Source organism: Poromitra crassiceps (assembly GCF_964638095.1).
Source record: "Poromitra crassiceps genome assembly, chromosome: 3".
NCBI classification, from domain to species: domain Eukaryota; kingdom Metazoa; phylum Chordata; class Actinopteri; order Beryciformes; family Melamphaidae; genus Poromitra; species Poromitra crassiceps.
Genome location: NC_139625.1, coordinates 51591000 through 51615813, shown reverse-complemented (window position 1 = coordinate 51615813; position 24814 = coordinate 51591000). Strand labels below are relative to the sequence as shown.

Below are 24814 nucleotides of genomic sequence, written 5' to 3'. Positions count from 1 at the left end.
GGTCAAGGTCACTGACCTCTCGAACGCCATTTTCAAGCTTGTTAACGCGATATCTGAGGAACGCCTGGACGGAATTTAATCAGATTCGCCTTAAACATTCACTTAGGCTCAAGGATGATCTGATTAGATTTTGGTGGTCAAAGGTCAAAGGTCAAGGTCACTGACCTCTCGAACGCCATTTTCAAGCTTGTTAACGCGATATCTGAGGAACGCCTGGACGGAATTTCTTCACATTTAGCTCAAACGTCAAAGTCTGGACAGAAACGTATGTCGACTGCTCACTTGTTGGCGGAGGCATATATCCGCGGTGCGGTCGTTCTAGTTTATTTTTATTTTGGCCAACATTGAAATATTACAACTTGTGGTAAAAATTTGGTAAAAATAAATATTACTATCTACCACTTATTTAGCTTCATCTGGTTGCTTCCTTGTCAACCACAATGCATCATGGGACATCATGCAAATGTATGTGTCAGCCCTGGGTTGGAGGGGGGAGAGGAACGTGTGTGTGTGTGTGTGTGTGTGTGTGAGAACAATGCTTTTCTGCACTGGCATATACAGTTAGGCTAGGTTTCCAGCCTTGTTTATATTAATATGTTTTGATTGAGAAGAGGTAAATACTCTTAAGTTTAAGCTATTTGTTTTTGTTTGATTACATTGTAGTATGTCAGCCTGTCACTAATTCACTGTTTAAAACTGACGTGGCAGATTTTTTTTTTTTTTTTACTGAGAAGCAGTTCAGAAATAAATAATGGTTTATAAAGTTATTTGACTTTTGTTTGATTACATTTATTTCACTGAATATCAATGATTAGAACACATATTAAATTAGTCATACTTTTTGAACGGGTTAGATACTGTAAATTGGCCAATAATATCACCACTATTAGACAGGTATTAATACCATGTTTTTTTTCTTTATAAAGAAAGGTAAGACTGCAGTATTTGGGCGTGGGGAAAAAAGTGACTTGACTTGGGACTTGACTTGCCTTAACTAAGGACTCGACTTGACTTGACAAAACCTGTGACTTGACTTGACTTGCCCAAAACAAAATGACTTGGGACTTACTTGAGACTTGGACCGAAGTGACTTGGTCCCATGTCTGCCAAATACTAATTATGTCTCTTAGCAGGAGCCAGCTACAGGCAGATGGTCCTTCTCTAAAGCAGCTAGGGCTGTCACGATTCCTCGAGTACCTCGAATAACTCGAGTAATTAAAATGATCGAGGCCAAAATGATTCGCCTCGACACGCATCTGAGTAATAGAAGAGAGTGGGTAAAATAGAAATTCCGACGGAACCTTAAGGCAACACGTGAGAGCGCGTTACGTCAGTCCGTCACTCTACCTGAAACATCAACAAACGGGACCACTCGAAAATGTGGCTACACTTTCCCAAGATAGACTCAGACAACACTGGTTGCAACATTTGTGATGTGAATTGCAAAGCTGGCCAGGGAAACACCTCAAACTTGAGGAAGCATGGTCAAACACAAGATATATTTACAGTAGCTAAATGCTGAAGACTGTAACGTATTACTAGATAGGCTGAGGGTGAATGAAGCAGGCAGCGCACCGCAGCACGTTAGCAGCACCTCCTCAGCTGTAGTTGAGAGAGGCATCGACTACAACATCAGGTAACGTTATTTAATTAGCTAGCGTTAGCTGGATAAGTTGTTTCACTGCCGTTGTAGTTGTTAGGTAACGGGGCTTTTCACTGTCTTCACAACGACTGCAAAACAGAGATCGCTAACGTTAACGTTAGCGTTAACGCTAACGTTGCTGCAGTAATTGTCAAGGGTTCAACAGAACGTATTTCCTCAGCCTTTATAGTAGCTATCAACATGAAATAAAAAGCATTTGACAGCTTAAACCCGTGGCTTTTTATTTGGAAGGGTTACATTTGCCGTAATCTTTATTAACATTTCTTAAAATGCATTAGAATCTTTTTATTTTTATTTTTTGGGGTTAAAGATCTTTTTTTTAAAATTAACATTAGAGCAAATATAATACGAAAAGCCAAAGGGTTAAGCTCTCAAATGCTTTTTATTTTATGTTTCTATGTACTACAGAGCCTGAGATATTAAGGCTTTAGTGAATACCGACCGCTCTCTCTGAGAAGTTTGGACCGTTTTCTGTGAGAAATACAAAGCTCAACCTAACATTAACGTTAGCGGCTAATTTAACAGCGTTTTGTGTGTGTGTGTGTGTGTGTGTGATCACACTAGCCTGTTGGTGTGTGAGAGAGAAAGAGAGAGTGAGTGTGTGTGAGAGAGAAAGAGTGTGTGTGTGTCATGCAGCTGTAAGGTAAATGAAGGATGTAAACCAGCTAGTAAGCCATTCATTCATATTATTTAACGGTTGCTGTACACTGGAAGAACTCAAACGTCAGGTTGAAAAGATGAATGGTGCCACTGCCAGTTCTATGCAATTTAAAAATAAAAATGTTGTTTTTTCTAAGAAAGAAACTAATGTAGTTGTTTATTTGAAGAGATTTATCTTATTTTTTGGTGTATATTTACGATAAGCCTTTGAAAACACAAAAAAGGGTTCTTATCCGATTACCGTAAATTCCGGACTATAAGACGCACCGGTCTATAAGCCGCGGGACCAAAATTAACTATTTTTTTCTTCTATAAGCCGCACCGGTCTATAAGCCGCGGGTGTTTTGATGTTTAATTACCATATGAAAGGGTTCGTGCACAGAGAGGAATGTCGGGAAAGAGTTGGCTGTTTGGGGAAGCTCCCATTTATTAACATTTCAACAAAACAAAACAAAAGTCAGGTCACTAATCCCCAGACAAAATCACACAACAATAGGCTATATGTGCAGCAAACGGCTGTAACCAGAGAAGTCAAGTCACTAACCCTCGTCTTCCTCTTCTTCCTGCGTACTGAAACCACCAAAGTCCTCATCTTCAGTGTCGGAAACGAACAGGTTCAGGGTGGCTTCGTCAACCACTCTCCTCTCTCCTTCATTGTCACTCAAAACCAACGAACTCCTCTTCGTCACTATCGAACAGCCTCTGAAGCCTCTGACGGCCCTCAGCGCCAGCTGTGGCGGCGTCATCCTCTTCATCCCGCAGCAGTCCAGCGTTTTGGAACCCGTTGGTGATTGTGGATGTTTTCACACTCCTATAATATTCCGCTTCTACTGCTCGTCTTGTTGTGAATATTCCTTGATCTTCCTTTGTGTGAATTCGCCGAAGTTTGTGATTTTCTCCTGGTAGTCGGGGGAGGGAGTTGGCCGAGTGGCCGTTTGCTTACCGTAATTACCATATGTAAGTGGTCACGCACAGAGGGGATTGTCGGGAAAGAGATGGCTGTTTGAGGAAGCTCCCATTTACCGTATTACCGTAACATTTCAACAAAACAACATAACACAACACCACCGTTGTTTATTTTTACAGTGCACACAGTGTCCGCGGTGTGGTGAAAAGAGGGCAAGAGAGGAAATTAAAACAGAAGTGGATTTATAGTTAGAAAGAGTGCTAAAGAAGAGAGAATTCCGTTTTTTATTTTTTTATTTTAGTTACTCACAGTACTATTGACCAGTCCAACTCAAAAGATATTCGGCAGTTTCACTTTGAGCTCTTGTTCCGCCGCTGTCCATCAATGGTTATGACGAGTCTCGCTGGGTACAGTACGCCAAAGCGATATCCATTGACTCGATGATGCTGTTGTATGTTGCGCGTTTCTGTTGCACCAACGCGGAGAGGTCCTGCCGGACGAAAAAGCGCGTACCCTCCCAGGTGAGGGGCTTCTTCCCCGCAGCCTGGAGGATGAGTTGACGGTCGGGCCAGCGGAGTAGGCAGATGAAGATGGCCCTCGGTGGCAGGCCGGGGTCTGGACGTGGCCGAGGCGCCCGGTGTGCCCTGTCCACCTCTGGTGGTTTCTCGCCTTCCTTCAGGTCCAGGATGTAACACAGGATTTTGCCACGAAAGCGTCCATGTCACCCATCTCAGCTCCCTCTTTTACATTGATCAGGCGAATGTTATTTCTTTTACTCCTGCTGATTAAGTCATCAACCTGCGTGTGCAGGGTTTCGATTTTGCATTTTATCCATTTTCGGACTCACTGTGTTGTTTTTGTCCTCCAGTGCGCGGATGCGCTTTTCCGCATTATAAACTCTGTTCACGGTTGCCTTAGTTTCTTTAGTGAGTGAGTGGATGGACTTCTGCACGTTTTCAAACTTGTTTTCAAGCTGCTCAAAACCTCTGAGCGATGTCGGACTTAATCGATAGTGTTTCACGGAGTAAAAGTTTAGCCCAAGCGTGTATCTCCAGCCTCCAGCAGGTGAGTCATTTCCTCATTCATGGCGTGATTGCTTCGTCTTTTTCTTTCTGCTTACCTGTGTTGTGTTATGTTATGTTATGTTATGTTGTTAAAAGAGGGCAAGAGAGGAAATTAAAACAGAAGTGGATTTATAGTTAGAAAGAGTGCTAAAAAAGAGAGATTTTTTTTTTTTTTTGGAAAAAATCCATAGATAAGCCGCACCGTTATATAAGCCGCAGGGGCCAAAAAACGGGAAAAAAGCCGCGGCTTATAGTCCGGAATTTACGGTACTTGATTAATCGATGGATTATTCGGTAGAATACTCGATTACTAAAATAATCGATAGTTGCAGCACTAAAAGCAGCAATGCCTAAGTACCGTAAATTCCGGACTATAAGCCGCGGCTTTTTTCCCGTTTTTTGGCCTTTTTTGCCCCCTGCGGCTTATATAACGGTGCGTCTTATCTATGGATTTTTTCCAAAAAAAAAAAAAAATCTCTCTTTTTTAGCACTCTTTCTAACTATAAATCCACTTCTGTTTTAATTTCCTCTCTTGCCCTCTTTTAACAACATAACATAACATAACATAACACAACACAGGTAAGCAGAAAGAAAAAGACGAAGCAATCACGCCATGAATGAGGAAATGACTCACCTGCTGGAGGCTGGAGATACACGCTTGGGCTAAACTTTTACTCCGTGAAACACTATCGATTAAGTCCGACATCGCTCAGAGGTTTTGAGCAGCTTGAAAACAAGTTTGAAAACGTGCAGAAGTCCATCCACTCACTCACTAAAGAAACTAAGGCAACCGTGAACAGAGTTTATAATGCGGAAAAGCGCATCCGCGCACTGGAGGACAAAAACAACACAGTGAGTCCGAAAATGGATAAAATGCAAAATCGAAACCCTGCACACGCAGGTTGATGACTTAATCAGCAGGAGTAAAAGAAATAACATTCGCCTGATCAATGTAAAAGAGGAGCTGAGATTGGTGACATGGACGCTTTTGTGGCAAAATCCTGTGTTACATCCTGGACCTGAAGGAAGGCGAGAAACCACCAGAGGTGGACAGGGCACACCGGGCGCCTCGGCCACGTCCAGACCCCGGCCTGCCACCGAGGGCCATCTTCATCTGCCTACTCCGCTGGCCCGACCGTCAACTCATCCTCCAGGCTGCGGGGAAGAAGCCCCTCACCTGGGAGGGTACGCGCTTTTTCGTCCGGCAGGACCTCTCCGCGTTGGTGCAACAGAAACGCGCAACATACAACAGCATCATCGAGTCAATGGATATCGCTTTGCCGTACTGTACCCAGCGAGACTCGTCATAACCAGACCGGACTATCTTTAGCACTCTTTCTAACTATAAATCCACTTCTGTTTTAATTTCCTCTCTTGCCCTCTTTTCACCACACCGCGGACACTGTGTGCCCAGCGGCGGAACAAGAGCTCAAAGTGAAACTGCCGAATATCTTTTGAGTTGGACTGGTCAATAGTACTGTGAGTAACTAAAATAAATAAAAAAAAAACGGAATTCTCTCTTCTTTAGCACTCTTTCTAACTATAAATCCACTTCTGTTTTAATTTCCTCTCTTGCCCTCTTTTCACCACACCGCGGACACTGTGTGCACTGTAAAAAAAACAAAAAATACCACAATGTGTGATTTTGTCTGGGGATTAGTGACCTGACTTTTGTTTTGTTGAAATGTTAATAAATGGGAGCTTCCCCAAACAGCCATCTCTTTCCCGACAATCCCCTCTGTGCACGAAGCCTTACATATGGTAATTAAACATCAAAACACCCGCGGCTTATAGACCGGTGCGGCTTATAGAAGAAAAAAATAGTCACCTTTGAAGGTGCGGCTTATAGACCGGTGCGTCTTATAGTCCGGAATTTACGGTAGTTCAGATTAGTGTTGTCACGGTACTCGGTACTTCGGTACTTGGACGGTACTACATTGCTACGGTACTGAACGGTACCTGTTTTTCATGGTACCGAGGGTACCGAATTTACTATTTAGTTTGCCACCATGGCTTGGCTTCATGGACCCAGCCGCCAGCTAACGTTAGCCTGTCTGCCTGAGCAACACACATACATACTGCGCATACAGCCCCGCGCACTTCCGGGACTACGGTGTCCCCGAACGTCCACACGTAATCGTGAACAGTCATTCACAGCTTGTATGTTGACACAAGCAGTGCGCACAGGCGGCCGGCGAAGAGAATGGCTACGGCTGCAGCAGGAGCGGCTGCTCCTATTCCAACAACTCAACTTGTTGAGAAGAAGAATGCAAAGAGTCGCATTTGGAAATATCATTCCCCAAAGCCCCATCTGCAAAAAGTGTGAAAGGGAGTTCCAAACCAAACAATCTCGCCAAGCAGCTGAAAGACAGGCACCCAGACCTGTTCAAATAATTCAAGGTGGGTTACTTCTTTCAAACGGTGTAAAATAACACGTTTAACAACATATCAAACAGACCTTATCCTGTCACATTCGTTTTTGAGATAGCTGGCAATGCATTGTGTAACCAAAAAACGTTTGCGCTAACGTTAACGTAACGTTAACGTGTTTTGTAATGGAATCATTGTGGGACCCGGCTAATACCTGGTACAGCGTTAGCTAGCATAGTGTAACGCGTGTGCAATGCAATGTTTGTAATGGAAACATTATGGGACACGGCTAATAGCCGAACTTAGCCTTAGTTCAACATGGCATCAAAATAAATACAAGCTTCAAATACAAGCTACAAGGTGAAACATGTCCGTGAATTAAAACTAGCTACATAAAATTGCTTGCACTCTACATGTGTGTATGTGCAGTTGTCTCTATCATCTCTTTATTTTAGTAAATCTCACTGACGTTACTTTCCATTTAACAGTATGCGAGAGATGAAGATGAAGAGGAAGGCACAAGTCGCGGAGCCCAAAAGACCACCCAGCAGACAATTCCTGATGTTTTTGAAAAGCAGAGGAAATATGACAAGAACTCACATGAAGCAAGAAAGTGTGATAGGGCATTGGCAGAATTCCTATGCATCGATCAAATACCAATATACACCGTTGAAAAAAAAGGATTCCAGCAATTCTGTGAAATAAATTAAATTATAATATTTAATATAATAATAAAATTAAATACTTGAGGGCTACATGCCACTGGTGTTGCACTGTCTGTACTCACTGCCATACAGAGTTGAATGTAAGAAGAAGTAAGCAGAAGCACATTGTTTTGTTTTAAAGTTGAAGGCTACATGCCATTTGTTCATTGGAAATGGTTGCATACTTTAATAAAGGAGAATATGTTCAAGAAATATCAGTCTGTTTTTTTACCGTGGTACCGAAATTGGTACCGAGTACCGTGGAAATTCACTAGTACCGGTACCGACTACTGAATTATTGGTACCGTGACAACACTAGTTCAGATTTGATTTAAAATTATCCTTTTTTGCCTTGTATATTTCCTTCATTTTGTCTGCTTTTTTCAAGTTGTATTTTTCTTTCCTATTTTCTTCAATTGGCCAAATGTGTGTCTGTACTGTATATTCAAGAAAAAATAGCTATGGTATCGGAAAAATGTCGGTATTGGCAGATATCCAAATTCAGGTATCGAATCGGATCGGAATGTCGCATGTTTTTCTTTTGCTGAAAAAAAGAAAAAAACGTTTCCTGCGATGGCCTCACTGGCTGGCTTGGCATCCAGGCGTCTCTGTCATGTCTTTGATGCACATGCGCAGTACCGATCACCCGGGGAAAACGTGACATCACCGTGACCGGAAAAACAAGCAGCTCCCAGTGCTTTCTCTGCAGAAAAAATGTCTAGCCGTCCTCATACGTCCAAAGTGTGGGAGCATTTCACCCACAATAATGTGAAGTGCAAAATCTGCTAAATAAGCTGAACTCGCTTATCATGGCAGCACGAGTATGATGCGCGAGCATCTCAAAAGGAAGCACGTTGTGGCGAATGCAGATGAAGGCTAATTAGCTTGTTAGCTCACTGCCAACCGCAACGTAAGTTTTAGCTGCTAACTTTAGGTATTGGCTAACGATATTAACGTTAAAAGCCTGCTGTAACGTCATCATAGCAACGTTAAGCTCATGTGTTGCAGATGGGAATACTGGAAACCTCATTTTACTCCGCAGTTTGCACTCTACTTACGACATGTAAAAATGTTTTTGATGCCTGAGAAGACTGAAACAATTTAGTTTTGTTGATATTTTGGATGCATACATAGTGAATAGTTTTTGTTTCCATTTCCATTCCACTTAGTAGTGCCCTAATTTTATTTTGCATTATTCATTCAATGGATAGTACATATTTCATTGCACTATATGTTTTCAATTTCAATGTGTACTATTTTGCACTATATTACATTTATTACATGCAAGTACATTGATGCCAGAAATAAATATGCTACTACATGCTCTAAACTTTCATGAAAATATTATTTTTGAGTTAATTATCATTAATTGTCTTTATTTTTATTTGGCACATGCTTAAAATAACTTGAAGCTAAATTTAGAAGCTGATGATAGCTAAATCAGAGCGATTGAGTAATTGTGCGATATGATCCGATTAGTCGACGAATCGTTAAAATAATCGGTGACTAGTCGACTATCAAAATAATCATTTGTGGCAGCCCTAGACTCAACCACTTTCCGCTGGCGGCCATTAGAGGGAGTGAGGGAACAGGGCTTGAGTCTTTAGGGGGCGGATTGGAATTTTGGCATGTTTTTTACCTACTCACCTATGTGTGCTGTCACCCCTCAGTTGCTGATCATCGCCAAAGCAATTGTTTGGCCCCACCTCCTCCCCTGACCACCACCAACGTCATGACTCCTGAAGAATTCCCTATGGAGGGATTCTCTATCCTAGATATCACTGACGTCCTCACATCTCAGGGGGAGCGTAGTCGTATCATGGAGTCATACGCCAAATCTAATTTGTTTATTGTATCATTGAAGTTTATTTGAACCTTCTTACTAGTCTCATTATTTAATTACTGAGGTGGTACTTGGTGTAAAAGGTTGAGAATCACTGCTCTAATGTACCAAGTGTCTACGCACCTGTATTAGGCTACGTTCACACAGCCATCCTTAGTGCTTGAATCTGACTTGTTGCTCACATCTGATTTTTTTGTGTGGCTGTTCACACAGACTTTTTAAAAGTGGCCCATATCCGACTCCAGTGTGAACAGATCACGGACATGAAGTGACCCACATGCGCAGAAGAACAATAACGTCACACGCAGTGCACTGCTGTTCTACGTAAACCCAGAAGAAGACAGCAGTAAACAATGTGGTAGCTGACGATGTTTCATCTGTTGTTCACGGTTTAATTTCAATGCCCGCGTGTTGGTCCTCCCGCCAGCGCAGAATAGTGACGAATGTCGCTGTGGAATGATGTAAAAGTCACATTGAAGTGGTGGACGCTGCCAGGAAATTTTTGGATATTGGAAGACATTTCGGGAGATGACTTGACGAAAACGATGAATGAAGCGTTCGCTTCGGCCTAGACGACTGGTCTGGGCCACAGTATGGATATTGGGGTGAATGGGCGCATTTTGGGTGGACACTTTTTATTGATATTGTATTTGCACTATAGTTTTAGCAATACAGTAGGTGGCGGTAATGCACCATTTAAGGATGCCAACTGCCATAAAACTCAACGGAAGAAGAAGTCACATTGAAGCATTAAGTCAGATATGGGCCAGATGTCTGTTCACACCGGAGTCACTTTCAAAAACATCAGATTCGAATCTGATGTTTTACCACATTTGAAAGTAGCCCAGGTCGTCTTTAAAAAAGTCACTTTCAATGTGACTTGTACTGTTCACACAGTCATGAAAAAGACTGATCTGAGTTACTTAGGGGGGAAAAGATTAGATTGAAGCACTAAGGATGTCTGTGTGAACGTAGCCTTACACCTCCTCAGGATTGTGAAGATTGCAAATGACTCTTACTCTCAGCACTCTGGTTCTAACACCTGTCAGATGTTATCATTTTGAATAACAAAGCAACAAAGTGAAACCGACAGTCTTTTGTTTTTCTTAGCTGTTATGCAGAAAGTAGGGGTGTCACGATACACTCAGTTCACGATACGATACGTATCACGATACTGGGTTCACGATAACGATACGATACGATTTTAACAATATTTTTTTAAACTTGAATAATGACAATATATGACTGGAAAAGTAGTATTTTATTTGAAATGCACAAATACAAAACATGCTGTTGTGGGAAATTGTTATTACAATAACAACTAGAAAAAACATGAGATTGGAGATAAGGCTTATCTTGAAATAGAATGAGTTACACCGTCACTTAGATTTACTTTGAACTAAAAGGTTTCTCAGCAGTATAAATTCTCATTATGCATCTTCAGTTTTTCTTCAAACTCAAACAACAAGACTTTTCTTAGTCTATTTTTTATGCATCTTCAGTTTTTCCTGTCAAGTAAACAGTTTTGCCAGAAACTCAATTGAATGGTTTCTCTCCTGTATAACTTCTCATGTGTCTCTTCAGAGACTTGTTCAACTGAACTACTTTCCACACATTGAACTTCAACAAACAAAGACGTTTCTTAGTCTATTTAAAAAAGAAAAAAAATCGCGATATGAGATTTCATCTCAACGATACATATCGTGACGTTTTACTATCGTGAAATTTCGTGGGACGATATATTGTGACACCCCTAGCAGAAAGTGAAACCGAGTCTTTTGTTTTTCTTAGCTGTTATACAGAATGTGAAACTGACAGTCTCTTGTTTTTCTTACCCGTTAATGCAGAAACTGACAGTCTTTTGTTTTTCTTAGCTGTTATGCAGATCTCAGCTGGCTTTCAGCAGGTGAAGCTAGGAGAAAGAGGTGGACGCCGCCGTGATTTCCATGATGCAGGAGTTAACACCCGGCAGGCTATGGAGCATGTCAGAGACTCCAAATCTGGTCTGTAAACATTAAAGGATTCACATTGTGTTACACTGTAGATGTGCTGCTGCTAAATAAGTCTTGACCACTTTGTATGTACGTCTTCAGGTAGCAGTGGCTCTGCCATTCAGTTGAGCGCCAACTACTTCCGCATCCTGTCCCGCCCCCAGTGGGCTCTCTACCAGTACCATGTCGACTTCAAGCCCGTGATGGAGGCTCGCCGCCTGCGTTCTGCCCTCCTCTTTCAACACGATCAAGTACTGGGCTCAGCACGCAGCTTTGATGGAGCCATTCTCTTCTTGCCTCAGAAATTGTCCAACAAGGTACTGAGTGAGAGAGACTGTCCCTAACAAGGTACTGAGTGAGAGAGACTGTCCCTAACAAGGTACTGAGTGAGAGAGACTGTCCCTAACAGGGTATTGAGTGAGAGAGACTGTTCCTAACAAGGTATTGAGTGAGAGACACTGTCTCTAACAAGGTACTGAGTGAGAGAGACTGCCCACAAGGTACTGAGTGAGAGAGACTGTCCCTAACAAGGTACTGAGTGAGAGACACTGTACCTAACAAGGTACTGAGTGAGAGACACTCCCTAACAAGGTACTGAGTGAGAGACACTGTCCCTAACAAGGTACTGAGTGAGAGAGACTGTCTCTAACAAGGTACTGAGTGAGACTGTCTCTAACAAGGTACTGAGTGAGAGAGACTGTCCACAAGGTACTGAGTGAGAGAGACTGTCCCTAACAAGGTACTGAGTGAGAGAGACTGTCCCTAACAAGGTACTGAGTGAGAGAGACTGTCCCTAACAAGGTACTGAGTGAGAGAGCCTGTCCATAACAAGGTACTGAGTGAGAGACACTGTCCCTAACAAGGTACTGAGTGAGAGAAACTGTCCCTAACAAGGTACTGAGTGAGAGAAACTGTCCCTAACAAGGTACTGAGTGAGAGAGACTGTCCCTAACAAGGTACTGAGTGAGAGAGACTGTCCCTAACAAGGTACTGAGTGTGAGAGACTGTCCGTAACAAGGTTCTGAGTGAGAGAGACTGTCCCTGTTAAGTCTAAATTGTTTCATTCAGTAGCATAAAAACAGAACCAGCAAAAATGCACACGAAGACTGATGTGCAGTGAACAAAGTTAATGTGAAATTTGAAATGGAATCTTGTGTGAATTTCTCAGCAAAGGCGGGCCACAAGTGTGGGCACTGTGGGAAATGCTGGTCAATGATAGGCTGTCAGGGTGGGCATTGGGCAATGAGCACCATAAAGTTTAAGTTTAGTTGTGATTGCTAAGTTTGCATACACCACCAGACACTTAAAGGTCCTATTCTCGTTGAGTTGGGTATTCAAATTGTGAATTTGGCTGGTGAACTTTGCAATATAACGGCCAGTGTTGAAGTAAATGATCTGCCCTGCACTGAAATGTTGTTCACTCGTGTTTAGGAGACCGTGCTACACAGTGAGACCCGGCATGGAGAGAAGGTCCAGATAACTGTTACCCTGACAAATGAACTGCCACCCACTTCACCAGTGTGTCTTCAGTTTTACAACATCATCTTTAGAAGGTCAGTTTTCCAGTTGACAGGCCATTGTCTATTGTTAAAGACCTGTTGTTATTTCACATATAGTAACATTTGTCTCGAGTTGTGGTGTGATATACTGTATCAGGGCTTAAAATTCGGTGCAGGATTCGCAAATCTTTTGGGAAATTCCCGCGTATTTTCAATTTATAAAGGGGGAGTAATCCCGCAATGGTTTACACCAGGGGTTTCAAAAACACGGCCCGCCACGCCACTTGATATCAAGGTGAAATCAGGCCCGCACCTCCTCTCGTTGTAAAACACAGAGCACGCTCCCGAGGCATGTGAACGAGGCGTTGCCTTGGCACAGGGTTGCCAAATAAATTTCCATAGATGTGCAGTTCCTTGGGAGGTTTTGAACTCTTTAAGCTGGAAACCATCAGCAGTATCTGGCAACACGGCTTCACACTCCAAGCCAGCGGCCTGCTAATCACCTGCTATTCGGTTCACCCGAGTGAAAAACCAAGTATTTTGTTGAGAAGTGAACATGTCGCTGTCGAGCCAAAAGAAAGGTTGATGACGACGAGCACAGACAGTTTCAGGAGAAGTGGGAGAGTGATTATTTTTTCGTCGAGTTCAAAGGGAATGCCGCCGTTATTTGCAAAGAGAAAATCGACGTAATAATCCAAAAAGGTTCATAGTGTCTATACTTTACTTAGATTGATAGGTTTTCTTTTATATCAGACACATAATAAAACAGAAAACATAGGGGCGGTCACACTACCATACATCAGAGCAGTGGTTCCCAACCTTTTCCAACTCAGGGCCCACTTTTATGTCTCAAAAATGTTCGCGGCCCACCTCCGACCCCATAAATACAAAGGCCATATAATGCATTCTCAGAGCACTTTTTTATTGAAAATTGAACATAAAGGACTGAACTGAATACAGGAGAAACATGTTGGAAGCTCCACAGTCACTAACACAGCACCTGTAACATGTTGCAACACCTTCAGTATTACAGTTTTCAAGGAGCTGTCCACACACACACACACGCACACACACACACACACACACACACAGACACACACACACACACACACACACACACACACACACACACACACACACACACCAATCATTCAAGGAGCTGTCCATCAGCACCACACAGATGTCAGAAATGACAAGCAAGGGGCTGTCTGTAACAGGCTAATTAACAAATGATTAATAAATAACGGTATCCTTCAACAATGGAAAAATGCATTCTCATAACAATTTGACATCCAATATCAGATCCAAACAAAATCCAAATATCAGAAGAAAGCCCATTAAATCGATAGGGTTACAAATAAACACAAACCCAATATAAAGATGATGTAAAGATGAAACTTCAATTCAAGCAAAAGCAGTAACATCAAAGAAACAAAAATCATACTTTTTCAAGTATGATTTTTCAAAATCTTTCAAAAAAAATTTTTTTTTTTTTTCCAAAAATCATACTTTTTTGGAAATGATTTGGCGGCCCACTTGCAATACCTTCGCGGCCCACCAGGGGGCCGCGGCCCACAGGTTGGGAATCACTGCATCAGAGGCATCACTGAACGCATACAGAGAGCCATGAGCAAACGTCACATCAGTACACCAGTCAAACCGCACATAAAACTCAGACAACTGCTAGTGCACCCAAAAGACAAAATCGACCCAAACAAAAAATGTAACGTCATCTATGAGATACCATGTCAATCATGCAATAAATCATACATAGGAGAAACAGGACGGTCATTCATCACCCGCAAAAAAGAGCACCAAAAGGAATGTGAGAAGGAGACAACAAAAAGACAGACACGGGCTATAAAGGAACAGGCACTACAAGAAAATCTCAAATCAGCAATCACAGATCACTGCAAAAGGGAGAACCACATTATGGATTGGGATAAGGCCAAAGTCATCCGCACCCAGGACAACAAACACCAGCGCTGGATTATGGAGGCAGTGGAGATCAGGAAGCGGGCGCAAACCACGATGAACCGGGACGAGGGGGCTTACATGCTTTCCACCACCTGGAGCAGCGTTCTCAAACGGCGAGATGACAGCGAGGGGCGTGGTCGTCCTGTCAAATCTGACAGGACGATCACGCCTCTGTAAACAACATCAGCTGTTAAAGACACGTCACACACCATCTAGTGACACCTCTGAAGAAGACGGAAGTATTACCGTCGAAACATGTCAGGTAGGAACACAAACCTGTGTCTGATATAAAAGAAAACCTATCAATCTAAGAAAATCGACGTACTAAAAGAATATAACCTGAAGCAATAAGAATAAGAGAATAAGCAGGGATGCAAACTAGTCACCTTTAGGTAAAAGTGAGTCACCTTTTTCATCCCAAAATAAGGCACTTAAGTGAAAGATTTTGTGTCTGCCCTGGTATCTGTCACCTTTTTAACTATCCATGACTTTGCATCCCTGAATAAGAGTCTAATTACTATTTCTTTTGTCATTGTGTTTTATCTGGAGACTAAGCAGCCATAGGCTTTCGGTTGTATTAAAGCCTTTATTTTTTGTATTGAGTGATACACTTTACTAAAACACTCATATCATATTATAATACCCCAGGTGTGCATAAACTACAGGTTAAGTAGCCTAAAGACAAAAATGTGAAATTATTATTGTATGTTATCGGACAGGAGAAGCAGATATTTACCGGTGATCGTATCGGCTGGAAAAATCCCCCCTAAAGTCTATAAATCCCCCCTATCTGAAGAAAATAAGGGGGGAATTCCCCCCCAGTTTGCAAAGTGAATTTTAAGCCCTGTGTATCCTAGTTGAAAGTACTGCTTGGGATTGAAAGTGAGGTGTAATTCATGGACAAGAGGAGTTGTGGTATGGGAGGTTTTAGAATGGTCTCTGTTCCAGAAGTCAGGTCTATAATACAGCTTTACTTGTTCAGGATCTTGAGAATGCTCAACATGCAGCAGATTGGACGCAACTACTACAGCCCCAGTGATCCTCTCAGCGTCCCACAGCACAAGTACGTATCACCTGCTTCACCATCGTTTCTTCTGTATCGCTTGGTTATCCTGAATGTCAGTGTTGCAGTACAGGCCAGGAAAGTGACTTTAGTCGACAAGCCAGTAGGCCAGTAAATGCCACAATTTGATGCTTTCCTGTCAATGAAATGGCACCTCAGAATGATTGTTTATAGGGGTCGACCGATATGGTTTTTTCATGGCCGATACCGATTATCGCGAGTCAAGCAGACCGATAACCGATATTTTGGAACCGATATACATTTGCAGTAAAATGTAAAATCTTGGTGTCAAAATTTTGAATAACACGACCCATTGTTAAAATGCATTTTTTCAGTTTATCCAACTGCAATATTAATTGAAAATAGTCACACTATTAACATTAAGCAAAGGTGTGTGTGTGTGTGTGTGTGTGTGTGTGTGTGTGTGTGTGTGTGTGTGTGTGTGTGTGTGTGTGTGTGCGTGCGTGCGTGCGTGCTCAATCTAGTGGAGACTTGGGCATATTATCAAGATAAAGCTGTGGACTTATACTTTTAACAAACTAACACAGACTCACTACAGTAACAAAATAATAGAGGGGTTCCCTCCGCTTACACCTGATAACCTCACCCCCAGGCTCTCAAAGGAGAATACTGAAACAAACATGTAATGTCTCATCCTCGTTTATTCGGTTCCTTGTTTCATTCCAAACAAACTGTCCGCTGACGAAATGTCTCGTCCTAGTTTATTCGGTTCCTTGTTCCAAACAGAGGCAGACAACTTGCCCAGACATGCCTGCCAATGTATTTTTCGGACACGCAGCGCGACTGGATCAATAAAACAGCTTCGTTACTGACAACCATGGCCATTTGATTAAAAAAGAGCGACGCTACACCGTGGACACGCTACTATGGTTTATGGAATTAAAAACTAGTGCCCCAATGCTTTGTGAGGTTACTGTACTAGGCTATTGCCCTTTTCAACAGCGGTGGTGATAAGTTTGAGTTGCACTTGCACAGCACTGCAGGCACCAACGTTACTCAAAGATATATTAGGCTATCAGTACACAAATAATCTCTGTTATCTTGTTATCGTTATCACTGCAACAAAGTGCATGCGCGCATTTTCAATTAAACTGCTTCACATAGACAGACCTATCTTCACACTTTGCACTGTGCGAGGCAGCGCTTCATACGAATCGCTCATAAGATCGTGGTGTTTTGCAATGTCAGCGTAGGTAATTATGATGTATATTCACTTTATTACAACTTTGGCATGGCAATATCTGCTGCTTTACCTTAACACAGTGTGACTGTCACAGTCACAACAGCCAACTAGTCAAGTCCGCTGCTCTCGCTTACAGGCAGCCTCGCTCTGTCCCCCTGTCCAGTGCACAGGCTGCGCTGAACAGAGAGCACTGAGGTGAGGTGTCAAGATTTAATCTCTGAGCCCTCTGATAGGCTATTGCTTGATGTGTAACCAATCAGATAGCGCTGTGGGCGGGACATTGCTCCAGATCACACACAGAGGGAACTACTGTAGGAGAGGATTCTTCCAGGTGCAGCAGCCGCAAATTAGCGCATTTTTTTATTAAATTATGATATCGGCAAACAGCCAATGAAAATGCCGATACAGATAATCGGCAAAATGATGAATATCGGCCATAATAATCGGCCAAACCGATAATCGGTCGACCCCTAATCATTAGTATATTAAAGATTGATTTTCATGACAGACCCCCCTCCTCCTACACACACTTGATCAGTGTCAGATGAGAGATTCACTGCTTCCCAAATTGTAAAACTATAATTGCAGTGAAAACTATTTGCATAACGTTTTGAAGAATATTAAATATGAGAAATAAACTGAAAAACATGTCCTACTTGTCTGGGTGCAGTCCTATATTTAAATAGGCACTCTATAGGATGATGTAAACTTTGTCCACAGATTGGACATCTGGCCGGGCTTCACCACCACCATCCTGCAGTACGAGAAGAGCATCATGCTGTGCACTGACGTGAGCCACAAGGTGCTGCGTAGTGAGACGGTCCTCGACTTTATGTACAGCCTGAAGCAGCGCTGTGGGGACGAGCGCTTCGCTGATGCCTGTGCCAAGGAGCTGGTCGGACTCATAGTCCTCACCAAGTAAGATCCAAATGTCACCTATTCATACCGTTGGTGCTGCACACAAATGCTTTGGCTAACTATGCAGAGGTTTTCCATCATTTGAATCTGTGGTTTCCAAAGTGGGGTCGCGGGCCATGGCCAGGAGGTGAGGTGAGGTCGGGCAAGTAAAACATTGAAGAGCAAATGACTCATTTCACATCTGCTGTACAGTGTGAGGAGGAAACTGGCAACTCATAAAAATATAGGGCTCTTTTCTGGCCTCAATACCATCATTACACCCCCTTGGCTAATCGTAGTCTGGAATCTTGTCCTCCTGTGCTTCTATTGTCTGCTTAATGTCATATGTACTTCACCATCGTATGTCAGGACCTCTATACCTTATATGATTTGATTGAATTTTACATCTGTTTTTATTTTGTGAACAAGGGAGAAATTCCTACCATACCGGGGCTGTTTGTCCTATATCTGTTGATAAAAAAATTCCCTTTTGCTTCAATAAAAACATAAAAAAAGAACAATATAAATTAATTTAGTTATAACTCACTTCACCTACTATGTCAAAATGTAACTTGTCGCTCTTCTGTTAGGTACAACAACAAAACCTACAGGATTGATGACATTGCATGGGATCACACACCCATCAATACATTCAAGAGGGGAGATGCTGACATTTCCTTCAAGAACTACTACAAGACTGTAGGTTCCTACTCTGAACACATGCAGGGTTATAATAAGAACTACAAGACTGTAGGTTCCTACTCTGAACACATGCAGGGCTGTAATAAGAACTACAAGACTGTAGGTTCCTACTCTGAACACATGCAGGGCTGTAATAAGAACTACAAGACTGTAGGTTCCTACTCTGAACACGTGCAGGGCTGTAATAAGAACTACTACAAGACTGTAGGTTCCTACTCTGAACACGTGCAGGGCTGTAATAACTACAAGACTGTAGGTTCCTACTCTGAACACGTGCAGGGCTGTAATAACTACAAGACTGTAGGTTCCTACTCTGAACACGTGCAGGGCTGTAATAACTACAAGACTGTAGGTTCCTACTCTGAACACATGCAGGGCTGTAATAAGAACTACAAGACTAGGTTCCTACTCTGAACACGTGCAGGGCTGTAATAAGAACTACAAGACTGTAGGTTCCTACTCTGAACACGTGCAGGGCTGTAATAAGAACTACAAGACTAGGTTCCTACTCTGAACACATGCAGGGCTGTAATAAGAACTACTACAAGACTGTAGGTTCCTACTCTGAACACATGCAGGGCTGTAATAAGAACTACAAGACTGTAGGTTCCTACTCTGAACACGTGCAGGGCTGTAATAAGAACTACAAGACTGTAGGTTCCTACTCTGAACACATGCAGGGCTGTAATAAGAACTACAAGACTAGGTTCCTACTCTGAACACATGCAGGGCTGTAATAAGAACTACTACAAGACTGTAGGTTCCTACTCTGAACACGTGCAGGGCTGTAATTGTGGGAAGGTGTTTGATATCAAGTATCTTAAAATCTTAATTGCAGTATCCCAAATTTACTCTACATGACGAGAAGAGCCTTTGCTGCTCACTAGCAGTTGAATGTTTATGCAAAAGCCTGTTGTATCATTCTGCACGTGGATAATCACACTGTATGTCTTCAGCAATATAACCTGGGCTGCGTTCCAATACCCATACTTGTACTTCTTTCTTCTAGTATGTACTGCCGCTGCCCTCACATAGTATGGATTGTAGTGTGCAGCATGCATGCAAAATGCATACTATTGGGACACACTACATCTGTCGTGACGTGAGCTTCCTGAACTCCGACCTCTTGCTCACTTCCGCCGATGTCCGCAGCGCCACATTTGAGTTGTTTGTGCTCAAAACTGTCAAAATGCCTGGCGATGTAAATACATATTTGAGAAGCAGCATCGCCTCTCGCCAAGCTCTCCAGGGACGTGCGCACCGTCGGAGGCTCCGGAGAGCTCTGTTGCTGTTATATTGTAATGTATGTTGTTGTTTCTAATAAACTGACGCGATGATACTTACATGCAGTCTCATTCTTAACAGTATAATAACGTGCATATTTCGGTCAGTGTTTTTATCATAATCACGTGTTCACGTAAACAATAACACGCATATAATAGCCTGTATGAACTAGTCACCAGTAGGCATAATTAGCCCCCTTCACACATAGCTGTTGCTGGCAGATGTTTGTTGTTAAATATATTTACAGCTCAGCAGCTGCTGTCACTGTATTCTGTCTGCACGTGAAGCAGCCTTATATTCACATTACTTTTATTTGTAGTGTAGCCTACATACTTGCACATTCTTAACTACATTATATTTGACTTTTACTATATTTCTAGATTCACTAGTGTATACTGCTCATACCTGGCCCATGGTGTATTCATATCCATTCATTATATAGCACACTTACACCACTGCCTATAGCCTACTGGCAGAATCTTCTATATTGTAGTCATAGTTGAACCCTAACATTGAATCAGTAAGCTACTTATACTCTTTGCAATCATAATAAAATTGAATGTTGTAACCATATTCTTGCAAAAACTGTATATGTGACAGTATATAATCAGATCATTGCAGCCCTAATATGTAGTGCAAGTATCTCAAATTAAATAAACCATTGTATGAAAGGAAGTGTAGCTGTATCACCATCATCATCATCAGTATTGGCATAATTGAGATTAGTTGTAACAATATAAAACAGGCAGAATTGGATTTTACAGGAATTCTAATTAGGCTTTTGCATAATATTGGATTCATTTATTTAACAGAACATCCACGCAACATATGCTAACCCCAACCCCAACGTGCCCATCCTGCGGCTGTTTTTGGATGGGGAGTCTGACCTCCGCCGTGACCTCCGGATGAGCAGGGAGTCGATCGCTGCACTCACAGCTGCTCTGACCCTTGAGGCTGACCATGGTTGGGTGAAGGACATCCACGTCCTCACCTTCCTCTTCTGGCTGGCCCATGCAGCATCTTATAGGGTCGTGTCAACAGCATTTGACATCCCCAAAACGACGGTCCACAGGATGGTCCACAGGGTCACCTGGGCAGTGGTTGGGCTCCTGAAAAGGACCATTCGCTTTCCTCAAGGGGGCGAAATAGATGTGGTGGGTGATGGCTTCGCCCGGTTGGCACGTTGTCCTCAATTCAATGTGGTAGTCGGTGCCATAGACGGGTGCCACATTCGAATTAAGCCCTGTACAGCCGACGAGAACTGCTACCTCAATAGGAAGCTTTTCTATTCCATCCAGCTCCAGGCCATCTGCGACCATCGTGGGAGGTATGTAGATGTCTGCTGTGGCTTCCCAGGCTCTGTCCACGATTCTCGTGTGCTAAAGAACAGCCCTGTGTACCTCCAGCAGCAGTACCCACCAGATGGACGGTGCATCATAGGGGATGGCGGGTACCCCTGTCTGGCTGCCCCCATCCGCTTGTTGACACCCTACCGTGCACCTAACCTGAATCCTGTGCAGGCCAGGTACAACAGCGTGCTGTCCAGGGCCAGGAACATCATTGAACGTTCATTTGGAATGATGAAGACGAGATGGAGGTCCATCTTCTTTAAGACCTTGGAGGTGAGCCCCACCTTTGCCCCAGCTGTCATCACCTGCTGCACCATCCTGCACAACCTCTGTATAGACAATGGTGACATCATGGAGCCTGAGGAGGATGAAGCAGGGGACGATGGGCCAGAGCCAGAGCCAGAAAACAGGGCACAGGAGCCTGGCGAGCGTGTCCGAGATCTCCTGGCTGCAGCAGTGTCGGCCCCTCTCCACTGCATTCCAGCTCTGCAGGAGCATGATTATTAGTTTATGGATTATTATATATATATATATATTATATTATATTATATTATATTATATTATATATATATATATATATATATTATTATTATATTGCCTTACCACACCCAAACCTATGTTAGTATGTTTTTGTTCTTTGATTCATTTAATTAATGGGAAGATGGTATTCATTTATGGAATAACCACTATGCATGATTTTGGACATGCAATAATTAAAAATCTTCCAATAATCAGTCATGACTTGTGTATTGTGTTCCATGTGATCCATGCTTCACTTTGTCCCACATCTAACCTTGAAGTCATGTCAACAGTTACACCGTTTCAGTGCCCCTGTCAATTATTCAACACTCAGTACACAGTATATTGACTGAGTCATAATGGAACACATAATAGATAGGTGAGTTGAGTAAACAATATATTTATTCTGTGCAATGCATACAATGCATACATGAAACTGTTTCAAAAAGGAAACATAAAAACATCAGCTATGTAAAAACGTTTCTTGAAGGAAACATAAACAAATCAACTGTGTTGATTGAAAGAAACTTGAAAGGAAGCTGGTGAACATAAACTAGCTGATTAATTTCTTTAAAAGGAACACATGACTTAAATAAATAAATAATCATAAATAAATCAAACTTTCTTGGATAACGCTTCCATCAGAGCCAAGAAACGCTCCTCTCTCCTCTCCTCTCTCACCCTAGCCTCCTCATCTCTCCTCCTCGCCTCCTCCTCTCTCCTCTCCTCTCTCGCCCTAGCCTCCTCATCTCTCCTCTCTGCCTCTGCGTACCGCTCATCATCCCTCTCCTGAAGCTCCCGCTCTCTCCTCTCCTCTTTCTCCTCCATCTCCCTCAGATAGGCAAACATGTCACCCTCCTCCCTCCCTCTCTTTCTTGGCCGGGGCCTGGGGCAGCTGTCCTCAGGCACCTCTGGATTAGAGACAGAGGGGGGAGAGACAACAACAGTGTCCTGGCCTGCTGATGAAATGAGCAGTGGTGGGCTGATGGATGGCTTGCTCCCCAGAGCTGCATCCATCAGCTCATACCACTTCCAGGACGCTGCTGTTGTCTCTCCTCCCTCTGTGTTTATCCCTGTTTTGGGAGACTTCAGCTCCTGCAAGAACAAGAGAATTCATGTTACTAAAGCATAGTGAATAATAATCAAACGCAAAAACAGAACCCTGTAACTGACCTTGTATTTCGCCTTCAGATTTTCATATTTTTTTTTCACCCAGACAGGCTGGACCTTCCCCTGGAGGCTGTTGTTAACAACAAACGTCCTAAGAGGAACCCAACAAGATTAAAGATGTATATTGTCACTCCGATTATACTTGTGACATTATTTTGCTGGGAGACTGAAAAGACAGTGAGAAGTGTAGGATGTAGCATCTACAGTGAACAAAACAGAGTATGAATTATATGAATTAGCTGTTAAGCATATGTATATAAGGTATGTGATATAAAAAGAAGTAGCAGAAAGTATGAGGTATAAAGCAGTATTATGTACAGTAGTATTATAGCAGTATGAGTCAGGCTGAGTGATACTGATTAACTTAACTGTAACAGGCAGTAGTGTGTTCCATGAATAATTGGCTTACATGCATAAAATGCTCCTTTTATCACATTTCAGCACATAATAATGGCACTCACTCGTATCCTTTCATGGCAGCATTTCTCTTCCCAGTGAAGAGCTCCTCATTCTCACTCCTCCACTTGATGAGGAGCTCAGTGTGTTCATCCAACCCTAACATTAGAAATAGATTATTTTCCAGTGAGAAAAGGCAGACAATGTTGATGACCGACCAGTAAATTGTTTAACAAACTGGCGAAATTACTTAATATCCGAGTGCATCATCACTTAATGAGGTGAATTGGTATGTCTAACAGTCATACATTAAATAGTAGCCTACTTACACTTGAACGGACTGCTGTCTGTCATCTCTCCGCTTGGCTGCCTCTGCTGTGAGTGCCACGAGTGTTCTGTTGTCTTCCGTGTCGGCGTCATGGAGGTGGGCGTGGATTATACACGCAGCTCAGTCAGCGCGACGTAACTCCAGTAGGTGGCGGTAATGCACAAAAAGTTGTTTGCCAACCGCCATAAAACATTAGAAGAAGAAGAACTTCCGCTGCGCAAAGGATTGTGGGGAAGTTTGGCTGGGTGTAGCATGCATCGATGCATACTCCGAAAAAGGGGCTGATGTAGTATAACATCCTGGTACTCTTGGCATACTGCATCTGGCATACTAATGTATTGGGACATACTAAATCTTTTTTTGCCTACTAAATAGTATGGAAGTATGGGTATTGGAACGGGGCCCTGGACATCAAAGACAACAGCCAGGTGCTGTTGATCAGCCATGTGAAGAGGCTGGGTCCTGCTGGAGCGCCCCCTCCTGGCCCAGCCATGCTCATCCCAGAGTTCTGTCACCTTACAGGTCACCAGCTCACATTTTCATTTCACACATTTACAAGATTTGTTTGAAGAATATGCTTGAAGTGCCCCCCCCCCCCTAAACTGCCATCTGTCTTACTAGAAGTTTTAGATAACGTTTCCTCACTAATCTAGGTATGAATGACCACTTTAAAGAACTGTTTTTATTTTTAGGGATGCACGATATGGATTTCTTCAACCGATGCGATAACCGATAATTATTATAATAAAATATATATATATATATATATTTTTTTTTACCTGTATTTTATGCACACCTGGGGTTAAAAAAAAGGCAGATGTAGTGAGCATACCTCTGACCTAACCAAATCTAACTGACATCACTGAACGCAAAACAAAGAAAACTTCTGATATAATATGATTGTTTTAATAAAGTGTATCACTCAATTATAGTCAATACAAAAATAAAGGCTTTTATAGAACGGAAAGCCAATGACTGCTTAGTCTGCAGATAAAACACAATGACAAAAGGCATAGTAAATTAGACTCTTAGTCATGTTACTCAACTGTTCAAATTTTGCATTGGTTCCAGTTCACAGTGAATTGTAGCCTGGGCCCAATGAATGGGGCAGGCACTATAAAGGTAAAGGTAAAGTCCCACTGATTGTCACACACCTGAGTGTGCGAAATTTGTTATCCGCATTTGACCCATCCCCTGGGGGAGCGGTGAGCAGCTGCAGTGCCG

At 42.6% G+C, this 24814-nt stretch overlaps 1 protein-coding gene across 1 annotated transcript in view; it reads left to right on the top strand.

Annotated features, from left to right (window-relative positions):
- LOC310773876 (piwi-like protein 1) overlaps window positions 1-24814 on the top strand; it is a gene marked incomplete at its 5' end in the record, with an annotated part of 53701 nt that overhangs the window by 13972 nt on the left and 14915 nt on the right. Inside the window, 7 exons of the mRNA XM_083633869.1 lie at window positions 11086-11218; window positions 11309-11519; window positions 12634-12755; window positions 15661-15741; window positions 17666-17863; window positions 18433-18541; window positions 23980-24112. Of these exons, the coding sequence (XP_083489995.1) occupies window positions 11086-11218; window positions 11309-11519; window positions 12634-12755; window positions 15661-15741; window positions 17666-17863; window positions 18433-18541; window positions 23980-24112 (987 nt within the window). The remainder of the gene's footprint in view (window positions 1-11085; window positions 11219-11308; window positions 11520-12633; window positions 12756-15660; window positions 15742-17665; window positions 17864-18432; window positions 18542-23979; window positions 24113-24814) is intronic.